The sequence below is a fragment of the Colobus angolensis genome, unplaced genomic scaffold, assembly GCF_000951035.1.
Source record: "Colobus angolensis palliatus isolate OR3802 unplaced genomic scaffold, Cang.pa_1.0 Scaffold9, whole genome shotgun sequence".
Taxonomy (NCBI): Eukaryota; Metazoa; Chordata; class Mammalia; order Primates; family Cercopithecidae; genus Colobus; species Colobus angolensis.
The window spans coordinates 12544614-12566752 of record NW_012122931.1 but is presented as its reverse complement, the minus strand read 5'-3'; the positions used below and the strand labels follow the sequence as shown (position 1 = coordinate 12566752).

Genomic DNA, 22139 nt, shown 5'->3' with positions numbered 1-22139 from the left:
AAAAAAAAAAACTTGGTAAAAATGAATTACAGGGCTTGCTATGTAAAAAGCACCCACATATAAACTTTCTCAAATACCTCTAACGCAAATTATCTAAAATCTTATCTTTAAAGTAACCAAATCTTCCAAGTTATAATTTATTTTACAACTTTCATCCTCAAATTACCACATCTATTAATGCCATCAATCTAAAAACCAATTAGTTTCCTTCCAACTTTAGAGATGAGCACTGAGCAGGTGAATATATCACTCCCTAAAACTACCGAACATTTTCAACATTCAGTTTTCTGGTTTGCAGAATTATACAATAAGAGGCCTTTGAGGAAGAATGAATTTCATCTTAAATCTACTGAAAGCCCTAATTTAGTTAATAACTTGAACTGATTAAATATTTATGAAAACAGGACACTGCATGTAGTTTTTCATAATGACCACTTGTTTGGAAATGTTAATTCTGTGGTTTAGGGTATCACAGGCCACCTGGTAATACAAAATAAGAGCAAATACCTTTTCCTTAGTTTTCCAAGGCCTTTCTCAAATGCTTTATATTAAAGCACGTAAGTAGGGGGTTGGGGGGGAGTTTCAACTAAACAGAAAAATGCTATCTTTCATATTGTTACCTACTACATAGTTTTAAACTGCTTCAAACTATACCAGAGCACACTTAATAGTTTTATATTACAATAGTCCTTAGTGTATTTAGGCATAGAAACATCAGAGGTTTTAACATAATTAATGCTGAGAAGTTTAATTTCTACCACAAATTGAATTAATACCTTTAAGATATAAAGAAAAAACACTGCCAAAATTTTGGCAATAACTCTACCAAATTTTCTTCTCCGTGTCAGAGTCTAACTTTCTGATAGTAAATTATGAACTAAACTTCCCTTACACGATCAGATGTAAGAAATGCTTTTCCTAAAAGTTTTTCTTCAGTGATATTATCAGTAAATCCTAGATTCCTTAATTAAGATAAATACAATATAAAATTTTATCTGAAACACAGAAGAAACTTCATTCCTTCAAAACAGGCACTTTGCAAATGTTTACCTAGAAAATATTTCTGTAACTACCAAAAATGGTAAATATTCTATGGTCTTTATAATTGAAAAAGCATATAAATGAACCATGGAGCACAAAGACTATATATTAATTTGCAAAACTTCTAGACCTATACTAATACATTTTATGCAACTCATTTGAGTCTATGTAAGTCTAAATTGCTATGAATATTTATAGTTACTACTGAAGTATTCTTCCCAAATAATCAAAACATTTCAAACTGAGATAAAATGGATTAAAAGGCCTACAACTCAAGATACCTAAAGTGATTCCTTAAGAAAAACATTCTAATTATTTGTATAAACTAATTTTAGTTACCAGTTACAAAAATTGAAGAAAGATAATAAGATAAAGCATAGGAGTGAGAAATGCTAAATTAACGGTGGGACCATAAACAGTTTTTCCCTCAAATAGTTTTCCAGACTGCAAGTTCCTTGCTATAAGTGCTGACACACAAAACAGGAAGCATAATAGGCACCTCTTATATGATTCAAATTACAAACTGCTTTAATAAGAGCCAGCTAAATACTTTCATTTTCTCTTATTAGTCTACCATATTATGCAGCCAGTTCAGGTCTACAGCATCTGATTTTAAAATGCCGGAATAAAGTTTATGCTTCTTTAATTGTCATATATGTATATAGCATTTTACAATTCTCTTAATAAAAATGTAAACATTGGGGCTTAGTTCTTCTAATTAAAACAATCATTGTTTTCATTCTAGTTAACCCATGTGAGGAATATAAGCTACTGAAATGGACTGTCACGGTACTTCCCGGTTTAGAAAACTTAAAAATAATTAGTTTTGTTCTTAAAAAAATGATATTTAAAGCATAAGTACAATTTGGATCTCAAGCTAAAAGACAAGTAAAAACCAAAACACCAATGGAAACAACTTGTAAGCTAGAAACTCTGCATTGGAGAAAAAGGAATTGAATTGCAATTTAAAAGACTGCTATAATATGTGAATTTGCTGTTAACGTGTGAAGTATATATGACTCAAATTTTACTTCTTAAATACACTATGGGGTTGAACTCAGTTTTAAAATAACTATTAGATATAACTTCCAATGCATTCTTTTTTTTTTTTTTTTCATTGTTGCCCAGGCTAGAGGGCAGTGGTGTGATCTTGGCTCACTGCAACCTCCGCCTCCCAGTTTCCTGTGATTCTCCTGCCTCAGTCTCCTGAGTAACTGGGATTACAGGTGCACACCACCATGCCTGGCTAATTTTTGTATTTTTAGTAGAGACGGGGTTTCACCTGTTGGTCAGGCTGGTCTCAAAGTCCTGACCTGGTGATCTACCCACCTTGTCCTCCCAAAGTCCTGGGACTAAAGGCGTGAGCCACTGCGCCTGGCCTCAATGCATTCTAATAGGGCAGTAATGAGGTAACTTCTTTTTTATTTATTTATTGAGACGGAGTTTCACTCTTGTTGCCTAGGCTGGAGTGCAATGGCGGGATCTCGGCTCACTGCAAAGTCCGCCTCCCGGGTTCAAGTGATTCTCCTGCCTCAGTCTCCCGAGTAGCTGGGATTACAGGCATGCGCTACCAAGCCTGGCTAATTTTTTGTAATTTTAGTAGAGATGGGGTTTATCCCTGTTGGTCAGGCTGGTCTTGAACTCCCGACCTCAGATGATTCACCCACCTCTGCCTTCCAAAGTGGTGGGATTACAGCCATGAGCCATCTTTCTATTTTAACAAATATAACTAATATTAGTGATGACTAGAAAAATCCTTTTTTTTGAGATAGAACTTACTTCTGCCTATCAAGTAATAGCCAATGGATAACTTCATCCTTCATATTACCAAAGTCCTTAGCTTTTTAATTATTCTGAATGTAACAGGATAATCTATCTGGAAGTTTTGGATTTTTATACATCTACTTTTATTCCAATATATTTCTTGGAAGAGTAATGCTGATCTACAACAGTAATGTCCAACAGAAATACGTGAGCCATTATAATCCAAGTAATTTTTAATTTTCTGGTAGTCACATTAAAAACGGTTAAAAGAGGCCAGGTGCGGTGGCTCACACCTGTGATCGCAGCACTTTGGGAGGCCAAGGTGGGAGGTGGGTGGATCACTTGATGTCAAGAGTTCTAGGCCCGCTTGGCCAACATAGCAAAACCCCATCTCTATTAAAAATACAGAAACTAGCCTGGCGTAGTGGTGCCTTCCTGTAATCTCAACTACTCAGGAGGCTGAGGCGCAAGAATTGCTGGCCGGGCGCGGTGGCTCAAGCCTGTAATCCCAGCACTTTGGGAGGCCGAGACGGGCGGATCACGAGGTCAGGAGATCGAGACCATCCTGGCTAACACAGTGAAACCCGTCTCTACTAAAAAATACAAAAAACTAGCCGGGCGCGGTAGCGGGCGCCTGTAGTCCCAGCTACTCGGGAAGCTGAGGCAGGAGAATGGCGCAAACCAGGGAGGCGGAGCTTGCAGTGAGCTGAGATCCGGCCACTGCACTCCGGTCTGGGGGACGGAGCGAGACTCCGCCTCAAAAAAAAAAAAAAAAAAAGAATTGCTTGAGCCTGCAAGTGGAGGTTGCAGTGAACCCAGATGGTGCCACTGCACTCCAGCCTCGGTGACAGAGAGAGACTGTGTCTCAAAAAAAAAAAAAAAAGTTAAAAGAAAATAGGTAAAATTATTTTTAGTAATACATTCTATTTATCCCAGTTTATACAAAATATCATTTCAACATGTTGTCAATATTAAAATTATTGAGATATTAAAAAAATTTTAGTATTGTCTTTGAAATATGGTATTTTACACCTACAGGACATGTCAATTCACACTAGCCACATTTCAAATCCTTAACTGTCACATGTGGCCACTGGCTAGTACTGGACAGTGCAACTCTAGAATATTTAAGATTACAAAGTAATACTCAAAACTAACTTTTATCAAGAAATTGAGGTTAAACTCACACACTTAAAGCTTTAGTAAAATTAGAAAATGCTGATCATAACATTCATGAGACCGGATGCAAAACACGAACTTATTTTAAATTTTCAACTAGCTTTATTTTACCCATGCTTCCTTTTCCCATCACTAAAAAGTGAAACTCCAACACAGTCCAAATTAAACAATAAGTACTTACTACAACCTTTAAGTTTTTTTTTTAGCGTTCTTAGTTATTGCAAACAATGTATAAGTTCAATTTTTGAATATAAAATCCTGAGTGTAAAGAAGAATGCTGTGCCAAAATGGAATTTTTTGGTTTTTTCAAAGTGGAAGACAGCAAATTACAAAAGCAGAGTATGATTTAACAAAAATATATGAACAAAGGACATAAGTCTTCTTACATGTCAGGTTGCCACAACAGAAATAACAGATCAGGGGTAACTCAAAGGATCCACTAATGAACACGCGTGTAATTAAATCCTCACAGAACAAGTGCCTGTTTGAATTATAACATCTGCTTTTTCTAAACGTAACTAGAATATGTTTTACATTCTATCCTCTAGCAATTTTCCAAACTCTAAAATTTTGAAAACATGAATCTCCAAATCAATGAAAATGCCAATACTGGAAAACAATATTTACACTGTTTTTCCTTTAACAGGATGTAGTGACCTCTACTTCTTCAAAAATTGAACGTGGAAGTAAACAACGTAAGAAAGGCTTGTGAAGCTAGAACAGTGGTATAGCTTTTTAGACAGACAAAAGGTGTTTTAAAAAGAAGAATCTATTAATATTCTTAATATTGTAGAAAGTTTTTAACTAAGTTTGTATGTTTAACCAATAAAAGGCTGCACCGGCTAACATTTGTTTCTTTGCTTTTGAGTGACATTTTACCACTGTGGTGTAGCAACACCACAGGTTAACCAAAAGTTCCTATTGGAACTTAAAGTTTGGCCAATACAAAATTGGAAAAAAGATTACTTAAAGCACTTTATTTGGCATACAAAGTCACCCACCCACAATGGGTAGGGGGAGAGTAGAAATGAAAAAAAGGGAGAGGACGAATTAAAAAGGGAACCCAAGGGTTATGAAAATATAAATAAATCACTGGATTAGATTTACTTTATGCCAGTGATTACTTGAGTCAATTTTGGTGTGAAGGATGTATCCGCCGGTATCTTAAACTGTTGCCTTGTTATTTGAAGGATGGAAATGACAGCTACCCTTATCTTCTCCCATCCTGAAAGCTAAGGATAGAAAAAAGTACAGCTGCTTCTCTGAGAAACAAAGATGCTTTCTACCATTCTTCTAAGATGGTGGAAGAGTCTCCTCAAGAGGCTACACCAAGAAGGAAAAATCAGAGAGGGAAAGAAGAAAGCCATAGCAGAATTCCCTGTGTTTCATGCCATTGCTCCTAGCCACAACCCCTGTGCTACCACTCAGGTCCAGCCATCCCCATCGAGGGAGGTTAAGCCCTCCCAAGGCATTGTTTGGCCGGGGTTCCTATTTACCACTCAGATCGCCTCCACCATCCCCTATGCTAGGGTCTCGGGAAGCCCCAGGGTAGAAAGCTGAAAAGCTAGGAGAGGACTTGCTTTCGAGGACCTCTTCTAAACCCCCTTACTAACTGGTGCAGGAAAGGGAGAGTGAAGCCGGGCCTCTGCTTGGGTGGGTTCCTTAGGGGTCAGAGGCGTCCGCTCAGCCAGTGTCGAAGGAAGGTGGCCATTTGAGCCGGTCGCTCCGCATCGAAAAAGCCCTACCAGAGAGAGAGGGGCCTCCGCAGGGCCCGGGTTCCGTCCGAGTGTCAGATGCGGCCCTCAGTTCCCAACCCTCGAGGCACCAGGGGCGACAGCTCACAGGCCTCAGGGCTGAGAGTGGTCTCCCGCCCGACCGCCGGGGACCAGGCACCCGGGCTGGGGCCCGAGCCGCATCGTGCCCGCCCCCGCCCTACCTGAGGGGGCCCGGGTGGGGTCGCTAAGGGCCGCTCCCGGGAGCCCCGCGACGGCGCGGCTCGGCGACGGAGGCGCCTCGTCTCGCCGGGGCAGAGCTCGGCGGAGGTTTCACGACCTCAAACTCCATCGGGAGCTACAGGGACAGCCCCGCTGGCGGCGGCGAAGGCCGCGACGGGGCCTCCTCCTCCTCCCTCTCCCTCCACCTCCGCCTCCTCCTCCTCCTCCTCCTCCTCCTCACCACGGAGGCGGACCTGGAGGGATCCCGACCTAGCTCTCGCGAGAAGTTACTCCCAACTTAACGCGAGATTACGCAAGCCCGGGAGTCGGGAGTTGGAAGGAAAGCTTAGTAACCCCAGCCACCCAAACTGCGTATCAGCTTCCCTCTGCCTCAGCGGATCCACCCCGATCACGTGACAAGGGAGCCCCGGAGCACTGTGGGAGGTACTATGAGAAGGACTAGGCAAGCCGAAGGGATTGATGGGAAACTCCCTGCACATTCATCTGCGCCTTGAGCCGGCTTCCTAGACGCTGGTTTGAGCCAGTGTCTCCTTCGTGAAAAGCATAGAATCCATTGAGCAGAATCTGATACATCTGTGTTACATTCTACTTCACGTTCCTGTAATGACAAGCTGACAGGATCCCTCAATCCCTCCACAATGTCAAGTAATCTCCCAATTACAAAAACAAAAAAGAAAACATGTATTTGGCAGGCACTTCCACGTCTCCCTTCTTTATTGAAGAGAGAAGTCTGTTCCTAGACAAAGAGTCCAAAGGAAAAAAAAAAGCTCTGAGCGCCTCAAAAGCTGGCAAAGATAAAAATTTAAGCACAAATTCTGGCATCATATCTCAAATATTTGTTGAAGCTTTTTCCACAGCGAATTAAGGTAAGAATGATTCTTACTGTTTATGATTTATAGATGAAACAGACTTGGAATAGGGATAAGAGAATTAACATTTATAAACTACTTAGTATGTGTAAGGTCCTGTGTTAGGTGATATTTAATTTTAAATGTTTTAGTTTTATTTACATTTCATTTAATTAGCAAGGTGATCCTAGAAGGCAGATACAATGTACCTCTTGTTACTGATGAGAAACTAAAGAATGTAGGCTAGAAAATGACCATGACGCCTGGCGCGGTGGCTCACGCCTGTAATACCACCAGCACTTTGGGAGGCCGAGGCGGGTGGATCACGAGGTCAGAAGTTAGAGACCAGTCTGGCCAACACAGTGAAACCCCGTCTCTATTAAAAATACAAAAATTAGTCGGGTGTGGTGGCGGGCACCTGTAATCCCAGCTACTCGGTGGATTGAGGCAGGAGAATCGCATGAACCCGGGAGGCGGAGGTTGCCATGAGCGGAGACCACAATTGTGCTACAGCCGGGGGGGTGGGCAGTGCCAGACTCCGTCTCAAAAAAAAAAAAAAGAAAAAGAAAAAAAAGGACCATGACTTGTAATTAAACTCAAGGCACTTTCCAATGTGAAATCAGATGTCCAACAATAAAAATATACAAGTAAACTTACGATGAATTAGAATATGGAAAGTTTGCTTTTACAGTTTCAACAAAATATATGGTTATTACCTATTATATTTGTCTGAATGACAGGCAAAGATCAATGTTTTTGAAAAAAGATTCACTGGCCACATCAAAGACGTTTCTTCCACACATTATCTTTTTCGTTCTCTTGTCTTTATGATACATATGCCAAGCCTAGAGAACTGTTAACAACCAATACTTGTTTCAGTAATTTCAACTGGACAGTTATAGGTGATTTTACATGTACATACTTGTTTTCCACACTATTGTGTGTATACACACACACTATACATATATAAATATATACACATATATACATACATATATACATATATGTACACATATATATTTTTGAGATGGAGTCTCGCTGTGTCTCAGAGGCTGGAGTGCAATAGCGCAGTCTCGGCTCACTGCAACCTCCGCCTCCCGAGTTTAAAGGATTCTCCTGCCTTAGCCTCCCCAGTAGCTGGGATTACAGGCACCCGCCATCATGCCTGGCTAATTTTTTTTTTTTTTTTTTGTATTTTTGTAGACAGGGTTTCACCATGTTGGCCAGGCTGGTCTTGAACTCCTGACCTCAGAAGATCCGCCCGCCTCGGCCTCCAAAGTGTTGGGATTACAGGCGTGAGCCACCACGCCAGGCCATATTTTTCTATTCTACTGGATATATTTACATTTCACTAGACAGGAGGCTGTTTATTTCTGATAATCTGAGATTTCTCAAAGGTGTCCTGACCACCATATTTATTTTTATTTTATTTTTGAGACGGGGTCTGGCTCCCTCACCCAGGCTGAACTGCAGCGGTGCAATCTCGGCTTATTGCAACCTCCACCTCCCAGTTTCAAGGGATTCTCCTGCCTCAGACTCTGGAGTAGCTGGGATTACAGGCGAGCGCCACCATGCCCAGCTAATTTTTGTATTTTTAGTTTAGGGTTTTCATCGGGTTGGCCAGGCTTGCCTCGAACTCCTGACGTCAAGTGATCTGGCCTCCCAAAGTGCTCCCAAAGTGTTGGGATTACAGGCGTGAGCCTCGGCGCCCGGCCATGACCACCATATTTAAAATTACAATCCCATCCCCCTTCTCTGATACTCCCTATTCCTGATTTTTCTCCAAATTCCTTCTCAAACTTTGACAGACATAGATTTTACTTACTTGTTTACTATTTGTCTCCCTTCACTACAATGTTTCACAAGAGCAGGAATTTTTGTCTGTATACCTAACTTACACTGCATTGTAAGGACTCAGGAAGTATTTGCTAGATGAATGATTAATGAATAGCCAGGAGAAACTGTATCCTTTAAATTGTATCCTTTAAAATTCGAAGATGAAGGCAAAACACATAGTTCTCCATTCCCACCTCCAGTTTATTATTTCTTATGTAAACATGTAAGATAGTTACATCCCAGGAAAAAGGGCAAGTGTTTTCTCTTACAACAAAGTAACGACTACCTTTTCAAGATCTTTTATAGGTAAATGGAGTAAATGAAGAGGTTGAACTCAAACACTTTGCATTTTTCTGTCATATCAGAAACACAAACTGTGAATATGTTAAATGAATAAATTCAATACTTTGTCATACCTTCACTTTAAAAAAAGATTCCGTTTTCCTGAAAATTTTTAGACATATCATGCAAACAGACACTCCTAGGAATGTTTGGAGATCATTCTGTGCTACTGAACAGGAATAAATAATATAAATAATAACCATCACTTTCACAAAACACCCCCGGCCAGCAAAAATCTCAAAGTGCTCACAGAAAATTTTACAACAATCTACAAGGCACACATAAAACTTAAACATAGTTTCAACCAATTTTTTGTTTTCAAATATCCAAGATAGTAGATACTAATTCCTTAAAAATCAGATTACTATTCTTTTACCCTCTCCTCCCATCTCCATCCTTCCCCCTTCCCCCCCATGCCATTTTATCATAGGAAGCAAAAATAAGAAAAGTATTTCAATCACTAGTAAACTATTTCTGAAAAGAAAATATTTTCATACCAACAAATGGCCAGTGTTAGGTCAAATGGAAGCAATGAGCTATGAATGAAAAGTAAGCAATGAGCCATCATCCTTTCCACTGGAAAAAGATCCACTATTTAGAAAAATTATGTCTCCAATGGAGTACTTAAGTAACAAAGTTCATAAAGACACAAAACCATCCTCTCTTGCTTTCCCCTCTTCTGTTTTGAGGGAGAATTAAATATAAAATCATGGAATTTTAGACATGGAAATGATCTTTCAAATGACCAAGATCAAAGTAATTTTACATATATAGTTAAAAAGTTCAAGGAGAAGTTCAGCACAATGTCACTAACTAGTAACATTGGGTTATGAAGCCGGTTTTCTCGTCAAACGAGACCTGCATTCTTAAAAGTCTCTAGGAAAGTTAAAATTCAGTGGAGAATGTCTTTCCCACAAAAGTATCAAAAGAAGGTTACTACAACAACGAACATGTGATTCATCACACAATTTTTATAAATGGTACAAAGTATATTACATTTTAAAATATAGAAGGGCTTCAATAGAAATTAAATACAGTAGAAATTCTACATAAAGCTAAGTTAACTAGAGGAGGACTAGAACAGCTTGAAAGTAAGATGCATCTAGTCAGGCTTCTTTACCAAAAGCAGTTCTTGTGTTTTAAAGAATATTATTTGCCCTGCAGTATATTTTAATCTTTGTTAAAATAATTTTTTAAAGTTTTGTATGATATGTAGATGGGGATATTAGAGAACTATGGCTTGGAACACCATCTCAAATATGACTGTCACTAAAATAATCATACAGTCATGGTTTTCCTTTTGACGTATTTTTGGAAATATAAAACTCTAGGGATGGTTAAGATTCTTATCAACCCATAATGAATGGAAATTCCATTTATGTAAATGAATAAATACAACACTAAAGCTACCCCTTTTTAAATTGCTCATCTAGTAACAGCTAGAATATATATTGCCAATTCAAAATTTAAAATGATATGGATGAACCTCAAAGTCATTATGCTGGGTGAAAAAGCATGTCAAGAAGGAACATGCCATAAGAATCTGTTTATATGACAGTCCAGAAAAGGCAAAATAATAGTGACGGAGAACTGTTGCCAGGATTAGAGCTAGAAGGAGCTGACTACAAAGGGACGGCATGAGAGAGCTGTTGAGTGAAGAAACTGTTCTGTACCGATTGCTGTAGTGCTGCACAAATCTTTGTGTTAAAATTCACAGAACTATAAACCAGAAAGAAATTTCAATTTTACTTCATGTTAAATAAAAAATAAAATAGAGAAGAAGTTTTAAAACAGTAGAACAGATATCTTTGGTAAAGGTAGAATTTCTCATTTTTCACAGCTTCCTGCCAATAGTATAATTTTACTGGCCACAAAATTATTAATCCAATTGTATTAAATAAAATCAAGAAACTTGGGCCCAATTAACCATTTCTTAAATATGTATACTAATAAGGCCTGGAAATAAAAGTATTTTAAGGAATATTAACCCTTGATAAAAAAAAACCTGCTGTTCCCAAGTGAATCTGAATTGTTACTTTATACATTTTAAAATGAAAAGTATCTTGGTGTTTAGTTTGGAATCCAAGAAAAGTTAAAAAAAATTTTTTCTTAGTGCCATCTGTTCTAAAGTGACTAGAAACACATAATAGTGTTTTTACCTTTATTTTCTCTTCTTGTTATCCTAATTCATTAGTTTTTATATGATTGGATTTTATACTTAAATCAGTTACCTAGAGACTCCGAATCAGAATCTGCAAATACTGCTGGATCCTTTGTCACTAGAATCAAGAATGTGTAAGAAAGGAACTCTATTTCTCTAGGGATACTACTGAGACTTATATGTAATGTATGAGATGAGACAGAATCCCATCAGCTTTACTGTGCCTCCCATAACTCTGGAACTGTTAGAAGTTCAGAAAGAATGATTATGTGTAAGCCAACCAAATATAAGAAACAAAGATTGGGGGGATGAAATATTACAAATGCTGCATCTCTACAGAAAGACTTGCCTAATAGAATAATACAAACTTTATATAACAAGTCTGTGATTATAATTACAGTAGACTTTGCCTTTTGAGATCAGGCCTAGATAGTTTTTCACCACTGCTTCTGCCATGGACAGAGGTTAAGTGCTTTTTGAGAGCAGACTTGTGCTTGAAATCCATATCACAACAGTGGCATTTGTATGGCCGATCCCCACTGTGTATGTTCAAGTGGTCCTGAAGTGTGCTTTTAGCAGTAAACGTCTTCAAGCACACAGAACACTGAAAGGGCCGTATGCCCATGTGTCCTCGAATGTGTCGGTTGAGATTTTTCTTCTGTGTAAATGTTTTCCCGCACTGTAAGCATAAGAATAGTTTATGCATTTTAAGGTGGCGTAGATAGTTTTCAACATGAAGAAAGCCTCGAGGACACCTGGGGCACTGGTGTCTCAGTGAATAACCTTCCTCCAGATTCTGAATCTCACTCACTGTACCATAACTTCCTTCAGTATTCTCACAAAATAAGCCCTGACCTTGATTCCCAGGAACTTCAGCCACTCTGCTCTCAACTGTAGAATTGATCAATGAATGCTGTGTTTCAGAGAAATACATGCTTGCTTTTGAAGAGGTACAAGGCTGTGAAAACTGCCCATTTTCGACACCAGCTGTACTGATGGATTCTACGTGAAGGATACAAATTTCATTGTCTTTAAAACCTATGTCTACCGCAGACAGCTCTGGTGACTTCATTTCCTTTCTCTCTGATGTCAGACTCTCTACTGTAGACTGCAAAGCATTGCTTTCCTCTTCTTTAACATGGAAATCTATGTTTACAGGACTATCTTCTGAAATTTCAATTATCTCACAGTCTTTATCAGAATTTTCATCTTCATTCTTAACATCAGGATCAGAAGACTGACACAGGTCAGTGTGTTGGTTGTTGTTTTTCATAGAAAGATCAATTTCCAGATACTTTGACAAAGCTTCTGTGCACTTTTCCACAATGTGAACCATTTGAAGGTAACTGGCAGCAGTCAAGTATTTCAAAAGCTCTTTCCTTTTAACTTCAAGTGCTCCAGTATAGCAAGACAGTAACAATTTTCTGCCAACTTCTGCACTCTGCAAGATGGTGATTCTGACATGTTTTGACTGGGTGAGTAAAAACTGATCTCTCATAAAAGTGGAGCAAGCAGCTAAAATCACTTTGTGCCCCTGGAACTCAGTGTCATTAATGTAAATTGATACATCACAAAATAAATTCTGCTGTCTCAAAAGATTCATTTTCTGCAAGACCACATCTCCTTGCTGTTCAAACTGGAAATGCAGAACATCAGACTCAGCAGCCATGATCACAATCTAAGCAAAATAAAATACAAACATTGATGTAATAAGGATAGGGAATGCTTTCTCATGCTGTAATAGTGAAAACAAACAAAAAACTCCAAACCTGAATTAGGGAAAGGAGGTTCAAAGTCTAATCTAGGTGCTATGAACCCTTATGCCACCATCTCAAAACTGAGAACTTTATAATGCACTTCTCTATGATCTCATAGCACATTTTTCCTAACTTTGTTACAACGTTTATTACACTGAATTGTAGTGAACAGTTTCTAGCTTGTTTCTTTCGCTAAATGTTGTTTGCGTTGTGGTCAAGAACAATCTGTCAATTTTGAGTATCCAATAATGAGCATGACCACCACAAAGTTGATTTAACATAATATCCCCAATTACAAACCTTAACATAATCTCCAAACTTCCTACTGCCCACCACTACAACAGGTCCCCTTTCCGGTTCACCTGGACAACTGCAATATCTTCCAACAGGTCTCCTTTATACCACACTCTTCTATATGCCAGATTACCCTCCTGAGTGCCACCAGGATTAACATCCCTTAAGGTTTTTGTTTGTTTTTTAATTTCCCTTTTAAATCTTCCATCGCTCTCCTCTACCTCCAGGACAGACCAAATTTCTTAGGGAAGAATACGAGACCCATCACGATTTGGCCATAACCCATCTTTATGGCTTTATCATCTTCCATTCTCTTTTTCATACTCGAACCTCGTTCATACTAAATTTTTCCATCATTGCCCAAACAAAAAGACAGGAATATACATTTTTACATTCGCGTTTCCAGTTCCTTTTTCCAGCTAGTGATTAGGCTCCTTTAAGCCCAATCAAGTAAAACTAATATGACTCCACCTTCCGTTTCCACCAGAGTCAGTTGCTCTCTGAGCACCGCGAAATGGTGCCTGATTCATCTGTGTTCCTGCACCGAGCACAGGGGCCCACACAGAGCAGGAGGAGCTCAGGGAACATCTGCTGAACTGAAACCGGATCCCAGGTTTGGCACACAGGTATTCTCGAGGCAACCCTGCGAAGGGCCAAGGCCCTGTCGGCCAACTGGTTGCAGCACCAGATTAGCCACTCCGGGGGCCGAGCCCAGCTGTCCTCCTCCTCCTCCTCCTCTTCCTCAGGCACCCCCCCACCTGAGGAAACTCCCTTGCACTCACTCACCGACTCAAAAAACTACAGAGCCGAGGATTCCGCGGCAGCGTCTGCCCAGGCCGGAAGATGCACTTAGCCAGGAAGAAAACACATCCGGTGCCAACCAGCTTTATTCTTCACTGGGGCCTTCTGGGCGCCCCGGAAGGACATTCTGAGACGGTCTCCCTTCCTCACTTCCCCCGTCTTGGAATGACAGAAAGGCACCTGAATGCCGGCAAGCCCCATCTCTCATGTCCCAGTTTCGGCACTGGAGCCCGTTTCCCGGCTCCCCCCCCCCTTTCTTTTAAGACGGAGTTTCGCTCTTGTTGCTCAGGCTGGAGTGCAATGGCGCCATTTCGGCTCACTGCAATCTTCGCCTCCCGGGTTCAAGCGACTTTCGGGCCGCAGCCTCTCAAGTAGCTGGTATTAGGCGCCCGACACCACGCCCGGCTCTTTTTTGTATTTTTAGTAGAGACGCGGTTTCACCATGTTGGCTAGGCTGGTCTGGAACGCCTGACCTCAGGTGATCCGCCCCCCTCGCCCTCCATAAGTGCTGTGATTACAGGCTTCAGCCACCGCGCCCAACCCCAGCCGTTTCCTTTTGTGAGTCCTCCTGAACATCCGAATTGGAGACGGGGTTTGAGTTACGGCAGGTCTGTCAGAGTAACCAGACCTTTTATGAATTATTCTGGGACGATTTCTCTCCTTATCGGGGCCACCTACAACTTGAAAGGTGGCAGAGCAGAAACTATCGTAAGGGTCTGTATTCAAGATTGCCTAGGTAATGCCCCATCAGGAGCTGGCCCCAACTTCTGGATCTAGCTTCACACTTAAATCCGTTCCTCCCTCCCAAAACTTTTGGCCCAGCTGTTTCCTCTGACGTGCCCTAGCCTTTTCCCCACGTATCTTTTTTTTTTTTTTTTTTGAGAGGGAGTCTCGCTCTATCGCCCAGGCTGGAGTGCAGTGACACGATCTCGGCTCACTGCAAGCTCCGCCTCCCGGGTTCACGCCATTCTCCTGCCTCAGCCTCCCGAGTATCTGAAACTACAGGCACCAGCCACCACGCCTGGCTAATTTTTTATACTTTTAGTAGAGACAGAGTTTCACCGTGTTAGCCAGGATGGGCTGGATCTCCTGACCTCGTGATCCGCCCGTCTCAGCCTCCCAAAGTGCTGGGGTTATAGGCATGAGCCACCGCGCCCGGGCGCCTCTGAACCAATTCAGAAAGGCAGTTGCTCTGCTCCTCCAGCAACAGATTCTCGTGGAAGTAACTGAATCCAGTAAAAACTTTCTGATTAATTCCTATTTTCTTCTGAAGGCAATCTCAGCATGCTTAATATGTATTTTTAAGACTATACATAAAGAAGACATTCCTATATTCAAAGTAAAGCAATTAAAAAAGAATAGAACGAGGGGAGAGTGAGAAAATAAACCACTGACACCAGAGCTTTAATCATCACACTTTTATTAAGGAAACTTCCCCATAATAAGTGAAGAGGTAGTTCATAGTATGTCTAACATACAACAGATTTAGAACAGCTATTCATGAGCTGAAATAAAATCTTCTGGGTTGTTTAGGACAGTATTTTAGAAGCAGTGACAATGGTCACCTTCCATTTATAGATCTGCTAATAAAGAAACTTAAACAAATTAAAACCATATCTGATTTACCTCAGAGCCACTTCAGTTTGGAGTTTATCTTTAGTATTAAATAATAAATAAATAACTGACAGTAATTTTTTTTAAAACCAAACTATGGTAGAGAGTCATCTCCTTTTTAGTTCTCCTGGGGATCCATAAAATACAAATGCTGAATGATAAAGGTTTTAAAAATCTTCCTCCTCTACAGAAGTATGACTAGTTTTGAAAGTCATCTTCCTCTATAAAATGTACTGGATATCAGTAACTTGACTTCTTTGCAATATAATCTAACAAACATGTATAAGCAAAGAAGGAGGAAAGTCAAGTTCCACAAAAATTAGAAAAATGTCTCACAGAAACAGAACACCTCTCCAGCCAAAAATGGAGGAGACTGTAAATCACTTCAGTGGTTTGCATTTTCAAAAGGTGAGAACTCAATGTTTTACTGATACAAAAGCACAAAGTTGCTGATTTTAACTGATGGAATACAGCAAGGCAGCTTTATTATTTCTAGTATAAAAGCAAATTGAGATTTTGTTTCACTAAGACCACATGAGACTATAAGCTCCATGAGGGCAGGGACTATATCAATCTTACCTTCATTATCCTCAGTATCTAGCATAGTGTCTGGCAACAGTAGGTGCTTAACTAATGTTTCTTGAACAACTGAATTAACCCAGAAATAGTCTCCAACCAAAGAGACCAATCTTATTTGAACACGTGCCTTTTAATCTTCAAACCAGTAACAAAAACAAGACATGAATGTGAGCCAAGGAAGCACTCCAACTTGAAATTTCCCTGTGAAGAAATGATGTTGACAGAAAATACCAAAAAATGCTGTTTGGTTGACAGGGTAGAGTCTCACTATTGCATAGAATTGGTACTCTTTGGCTGGATCATGTAAAAATCACAATGCTAGGAAGCATCATTAGACCATATAATGAGTGATGTTAGGCATAAGGTGCCTATTAGCTTTATCACTCAACTGTATTATTTTAAATATCTGAACAAAAGACAAAAATCATACTTCACATCTGACACACATGATGATAATTTACATGTGATAACAATGATACATGTAAACGTATCAAATATAACAGTTTAAGATCCCCTCTGACTATACAAGCCTAATTTTTCAAATCTGCATGCACTCTCATAGCTCAAAAACAAAAACAGAAAATCGTGACGGAAACTAATAAACAGTTTTCCACACAAAATCAATTTCGCATTTAGATTCTTCTCACATTATTCTTGCTTTTTCCCTCCCTAAACAACACCTAGCAAATCACTCACTTGGATGGGAAGAATATAATACTCATCTAACTAAAAAATAATTAATATAAATCCCTCTGTGATATTTTGTTGGCAAAATTCAGGTTGTCTCAGCCAACAAGGAGACACAAAGGGGAAACACAAACTAAGAGCTTTTTGCTAATGCATTATTCTTCATGTACTAAATCTTTTAAAGCCAAGGAATAGTGAGAAGAAGAAAGAAGATGCTAGCTCATATTTAGTTATACCTTGGCCAATATTGGCCAGGCCACCTCTTCAGGCTTTGGATACCCCAACTTAAAATGAAAGAGGTGGAGTAAATGACCTCTTAAGATTCTCTAAGGACTCTACTAACACTATTACCTAAATCTAACTCATGGGTGAGAAACAAATAAGACTCAAAATTTTAGGTCTGAAGTACAACATGTGTTTTAGGAAAAAGAGTTGTTTTGTTTTTCCTTTTTGAAAATTAACTTTGTATTCGCAATCAATCAAAGGCAGCAAGGTGGGACAGTGTACCTTTAAGAGGTATACAGAAATGTGATTGCCCTTTCTGTGTCCAACCTAACTTTTGTCATCCATTTTAGAAATTAAGGTACACGAGGAAATGAAAATTCAGAGACTTTTATGGTGCACAGGACAAAACTCTGATGGCCAAATTCACCTTTCTGATGGCTAAACTCTGAAACAAAATTCAGAGACTCCCAAATAGACTCTTTTTGGAGAGCCCATTATACTTTAGCACATTTTTAGTGTGTCTGGAGCAGTCCTGATCTCAAAAGCATCAACAAATTACACATTAATTATAAGCAGATGGGCCGGGCGCAGAGGCTTACGCCTGTAATCCCAGCACTTTGGGAGGCTCAGGCGGGCATATCACGAGGTCAGGAGATCGAGACCATCCTGGCTAACACGGTGAAACCCCGTCTCTACTAAAAATACAAAAAATTAGCCAGGTGTGGGGCGGCATGTGCCTGTAGTCCCAGCTACTCAGGAGACCGAGGCAGGAGAATGGCATGAACCCGGGAGGCGGAGCTTGCAGTGAGCCGAGATCGCACCACTGTATTCCAGCCTGGGCGACAGAGCGAGACTCTGTTTCAAAAAAAAAAAAATATATATATATATATATATCATTTATATATATATATATATATAAAAGCATATGGCCTCTTATGGGACATACTACCAGAGAGAAACCTCCCATGTAAGTGCTGTTGTATAAGTGTACTTCTATCCCTGTTGATTATGCTCCTCATGGTCATCCCTAACTATCTGCCTGCAGGTGTTCCTCAAGAGAGGGTACTCTAGTGTATTTGAACAATTCAATGAGATGAAATTGGGCTATGATACTGTTAAAAAAGGTATATAACAAACCAGCAGACTTCTTTATAGCCAGCTCCAAGACAAGTACAAATGGTAGGAAGCAGATTCATTTATCAGACATGGAGGAATAATCAATAGGCAACCAGAAGTTCTACCACATTTTCAGGTCAATAGCAATGTCGCCTTATATCTCAGCCTATTTTCTACCAAAGAAAGATTATTCACTTCTCTTAGCATAGCATCTATTAGTGGAGAGGTGATGTTCTTAACTTGTTGGTACCTTCGGAATGTGCCTAGTGAAAAGCCTAAAACAGTGTCAGTCTAAGACATAAGTCAATGTTAGGTAGACAAAAGGAATTATTCCTTGGGAAAGGAAAACAGACTTTACAAAATGAATAACTCAAAACAGAAAATGGGAGAGGGCAAAAGTAAGGCAAATCCACTCCAAGTGGTAAGTTGCCTGGTCTATTAGTGCTTTGACTCACTCCCTACCACCTACACAGAGGCTTTGGAGAAGTCAAACTAGCAAAATCACTCCTAAAAAGACCGAGACTATTGCCACATTCTCAGTCAGTTCGAGTTGTGAGCATGAAGCCCCTACTCAATTCACACAAGTACTATCATTTCTTAAGTTCAGGACAGCTTGGGCCAGTTTACCTGCATCCAGGACCTGTGTTGCATCGGGTTGTGGCTGACACCCTTTAGAGTCTGTGACTGTTGTACATGCAAAAGAATCAAAATCCACTGTGAGGTCTTGTACATTTCTCTCATTGGCATTATCAAAGCTGTTTTTGCCATGCAGCTGTTTAAGGTGTTTCCTCAAAACTGGTTTATGTGCAAAAACCATATCACAATAGTTACACTTATGGGGCTTATCTCCACTGTGAAGGTTAAGATGATCCTGTAAGGAACACTTCTGAGAAAAGGTTTTCCCACAGATTTTACACTGGAAAGGTTTAATTCCGGCATGCACACGCATGTGTCGATGAAGGTTGCCTTTCTGAGTAAAAGTCTTGCCGCAGAGTAGACACATAAAGAGTTTGTGCATTTTTAAATGGTTCGCGTAGTTCTCCAGGTGACGAAACACCCTGGTACACTTTGGGCATTGGTGATGCCACTGTAGGCCTTTGTCTACACCTCGAATATTAGGGCCAAAGACATCTTTTGAGGCCATGATGATGTTATCACTGCCTGTATAAGAAAGGGCATAATTGTGGAGATGGTTTTGTTCTATTTCACTTACTCTGTTTTCCACAGTTGAATTTATCAGGGAGTGCTGGGGCTCTGATGAATGTAAAGCAGTGGGTTCAGAAGAAATAAACTGGTTCTGATCTTTTTTACTTCTAACCTCTGATACATCCCCAATAGATTCTACCTTAACAATCTGAATATCACTGTCCTCCATATCCATACTGTCTTCAGATGGATGAATACAAGGTGAGTCCTGTTTTGGGGAGCCTCTGGCATCTCCCTGCTGTTCTTTTGACTGGGGAGAAGCACTCTGTGGTTCACATCCCTCTTTACTATCCATTGGTTGTTTTGGCTTTATAAACTTCCACAGGGCCTGTGTGCACCGTTCTACAATGTGGCTCATCTGGAGAAAACTTGCAGCAGTCAAGTAATTTACCAGTTCCATCTCAGGGAATTCCAGCACACCACTATAACAGGATAAGAGCAATTGTCTCCCCACTTCGGAACTCTGTAATATGGAGATTTTCACCTCTCTGGAATCATTCAGTAAAAATTGGTCTCTTAAGAAGGGGGAACCTGCAGCAAACACAATTTTATGTCCCTGTACCTCAATATCATCTATGAGAACTGTAACATCACAAAATTTATTCTCTTCTCTTAATTTGTTCATTTTTTGTAACATTGAATCTCCATAATTTTCAAACTTGAAGTGAAGGAGATCTGATCTTTCAGACATTTTGGCAGACCTAAAGAACAGAAATGTAAAAAGGTTGAATTTAAGGAAATTCAAACAATTAAGAAAGCTGGATCTACCTTCCAAAAACAAATATGTGTTGTCATATCTGTTTTGTATGCATCCAAATGAAATCTTCCTTGAAAAGAGAAGCCACTATAACAGGTTTCAAAGGCTGTTAAAAATTACTCCTTACCAACATCAAGTGCCAAGTGCACCTAAAGAGTGGACTTGTATTTGTGTAAATAGCTTGGCATTCATTCAACTTTTAAAGATACTTAATACAAGAATAGTGCTTGGGCTAGTCCAAGAGTATCTTTTAACTTCTCAAATGAGAATTCTATCAGGTTTCTAAAGTAAACTAAAACATAACCCACACAAGTAAAGATGAAATAATTATCTTATTTTGTATAAAACTGTGAACCTGCTTCTTCTAAGACAAGATAAATTGCCTTCTCACTTCAGAACTCTAATATGGAGATTTTCTCCTCTCTAGAATCATTCAGTAAAATCTGGTCTCTGAAGAAGAGGGAACCTACAGCAAACACGGGTTCCTTTGCTCTTTTTCTTTGCTCTGTATTTTAAACAACTGCACTGACACTGCTTGCCCAATTCCTGGTCAAACCTTTTTCTGTTTAAATTGATAGGAACTTACTCATACAAGTGTTTCTGCAATAAAATGAAAGTCACAGACCTAATGGGACAATGTTTAGGCAAAGACAAAGTTCTTGGTCCTGTCCATTCTGGAAAAATCTAAACTCTGTTTTGTTTTTTTTTTTTTTTCGGAGACGGAGTCTGGCTCTGTCGCCCAGGCTGGAGTGCAGTGGCGCGATCTCTGCTCACTGCAAGCTCCGCTGCCTCTCAGGTTAATGCCATTCACCTGCCTCAGCCTCCCTAGAAGCTGGGACTACAGGCGCCCCCCCACCACGCCCGGCTAATGTTTTTTGTATTTTCAGTAGAGACCAGGTTTCACCGTGTTCGCCAGGATAGACTCGATCTCCTGACCTCGTGATCCGCCCACCTCGGCCTCCCAAAGTGCTGGGATTACAGGCGTGAGCCACCGCGCTCGGCCTAAACTCTGTTTTAAGGAACATTTCTTGATATAGAAAATAAAATACTTGATGCAGAAAAAGCAGATGAGCTATATGGTGGGAATCTGAGTAGCAGTAACATAAATCAAATCAATCCCTATTAGATTCTGTTCTTTAAACTTTATCCCTATTTATCAATCATTACTCATTATGTGGACTGCTAGAACTGATTTATAAATGTTGCCTTGGCTTCCTTCTTATGTTCCCTCTAATACAGTTTTCACACCACCACATCTTTCAAAAACAGAGATCTGATTATACCCTACCCCTGCCTAAACTCCTTCAGTGACCTCCCATTGTCTCCTGGATAAAGACTAACCTCTTGAATACAAACTGATTAACCAAACCCAATCATAATTAAGGTAAACACTGGAAAAACCCATTCAACAATGGAGAAGGTATCTTTCCCCAAACTGTCCGCATACTGATTCCTTTATACAGCAATTCCTTTGGAGAAAGTCTCCATATTCTGATTCCATACTCTCATAAATGATTTTCTCATAACCTGGCTTCCCATTTGTCTCTCTCAAGGGAAAAGATAAATTTGCCATGCCAACACGATAATTCCAGTCCACCAGTCACTGTAAACCAATGACATAATGAAGTGACATTCTCTTTATATATATATATATATAAACACACACACACACACACACACACATATATATACCAGTCTTTTATGAGATTGGTAGATGTGTTAGGTCTGTCTTTGAGATATAGCTCTATCATCTCAGTGCATCAAGAAATTCACTGAATTTTATGTATTAATCAACCCCCTTAGTTCAGAGTCAGATGAAACAACCAGCTTCTCCTGGCCACATCTGGACCCCAAAGTTCAATCTTTATAATCTTAACTTCTGTAACAATGAATATCAGCTCCTGATGGCAGAGTCTAGGTTTTATTTTTATTCCTTGGTGCCTGAACTTCTATAACAATGAATATCAGCTCCTGATG

General features: G+C 39.8%; 3 protein-coding genes across 5 annotated transcripts in view; all 3 read right to left on the bottom strand.

Annotated features, from left to right (window-relative positions):
* RC3H2 (ring finger and CCCH-type domains 2) overlaps window positions 1-6164 on the bottom strand; it is a 58838-nt gene extending 52674 nt beyond the window's left edge. The window contains exon 1 of the mRNA XM_011931418.1: window positions 5921-6164. The gene's annotated coding sequence lies outside the window, so the exon portion shown is untranslated. The remainder of the gene's footprint in view (window positions 1-5920) is intronic.
* Window positions 6165-8806: 2642 nt separating this feature from the next.
* On the bottom strand, window positions 8807-14045 carry ZBTB6 (zinc finger and BTB domain containing 6). Its single transcript, XM_011931417.1, has 2 exons — window positions 13964-14045; window positions 8807-12804 (listed from the first exon to the last, which is right to left on the bottom strand). Exon 2 carries the CDS (start codon window positions 12793-12795, stop codon window positions 11521-11523), a length of 1275 nt encoding a protein of 424 aa, XP_011786807.1. The 5' UTR covers window positions 12796-12804; window positions 13964-14045; the 3' UTR covers window positions 8807-11520.
* Window positions 14046-18123: 4078 nt separating this feature from the next.
* ZBTB26 (zinc finger and BTB domain containing 26) overlaps window positions 18124-22139 on the bottom strand; it is a 21722-nt gene continuing 17706 nt past the window's right edge. For 2 of the 3 annotated variants that reach the window (XM_011931413.1, XM_011931415.1), the window contains exon 2: window positions 18194-20106. In XM_011931413.1, coding sequence (XP_011786803.1) covers window positions 18771-20096 — 1326 coding nt within the window. In that variant the 5' untranslated portion in view covers window positions 20097-20106 and the 3' untranslated portion in view covers window positions 18194-18770. Of the gene's footprint in view, window positions 20107-22139 lie in introns of all 3 variants that reach the window. The other variant, XM_011931416.1, reaches the window with a different exon arrangement.

Excerpts from the sequence above, each read along its gene's own strand:
- ZBTB6 (XM_011931417.1), bottom strand. The coding sequence starts at position 12,795 with ATGGCTGCTGAGTCTGATGTTCTGCATTTCCAGTTTGAACAGCAAGGA.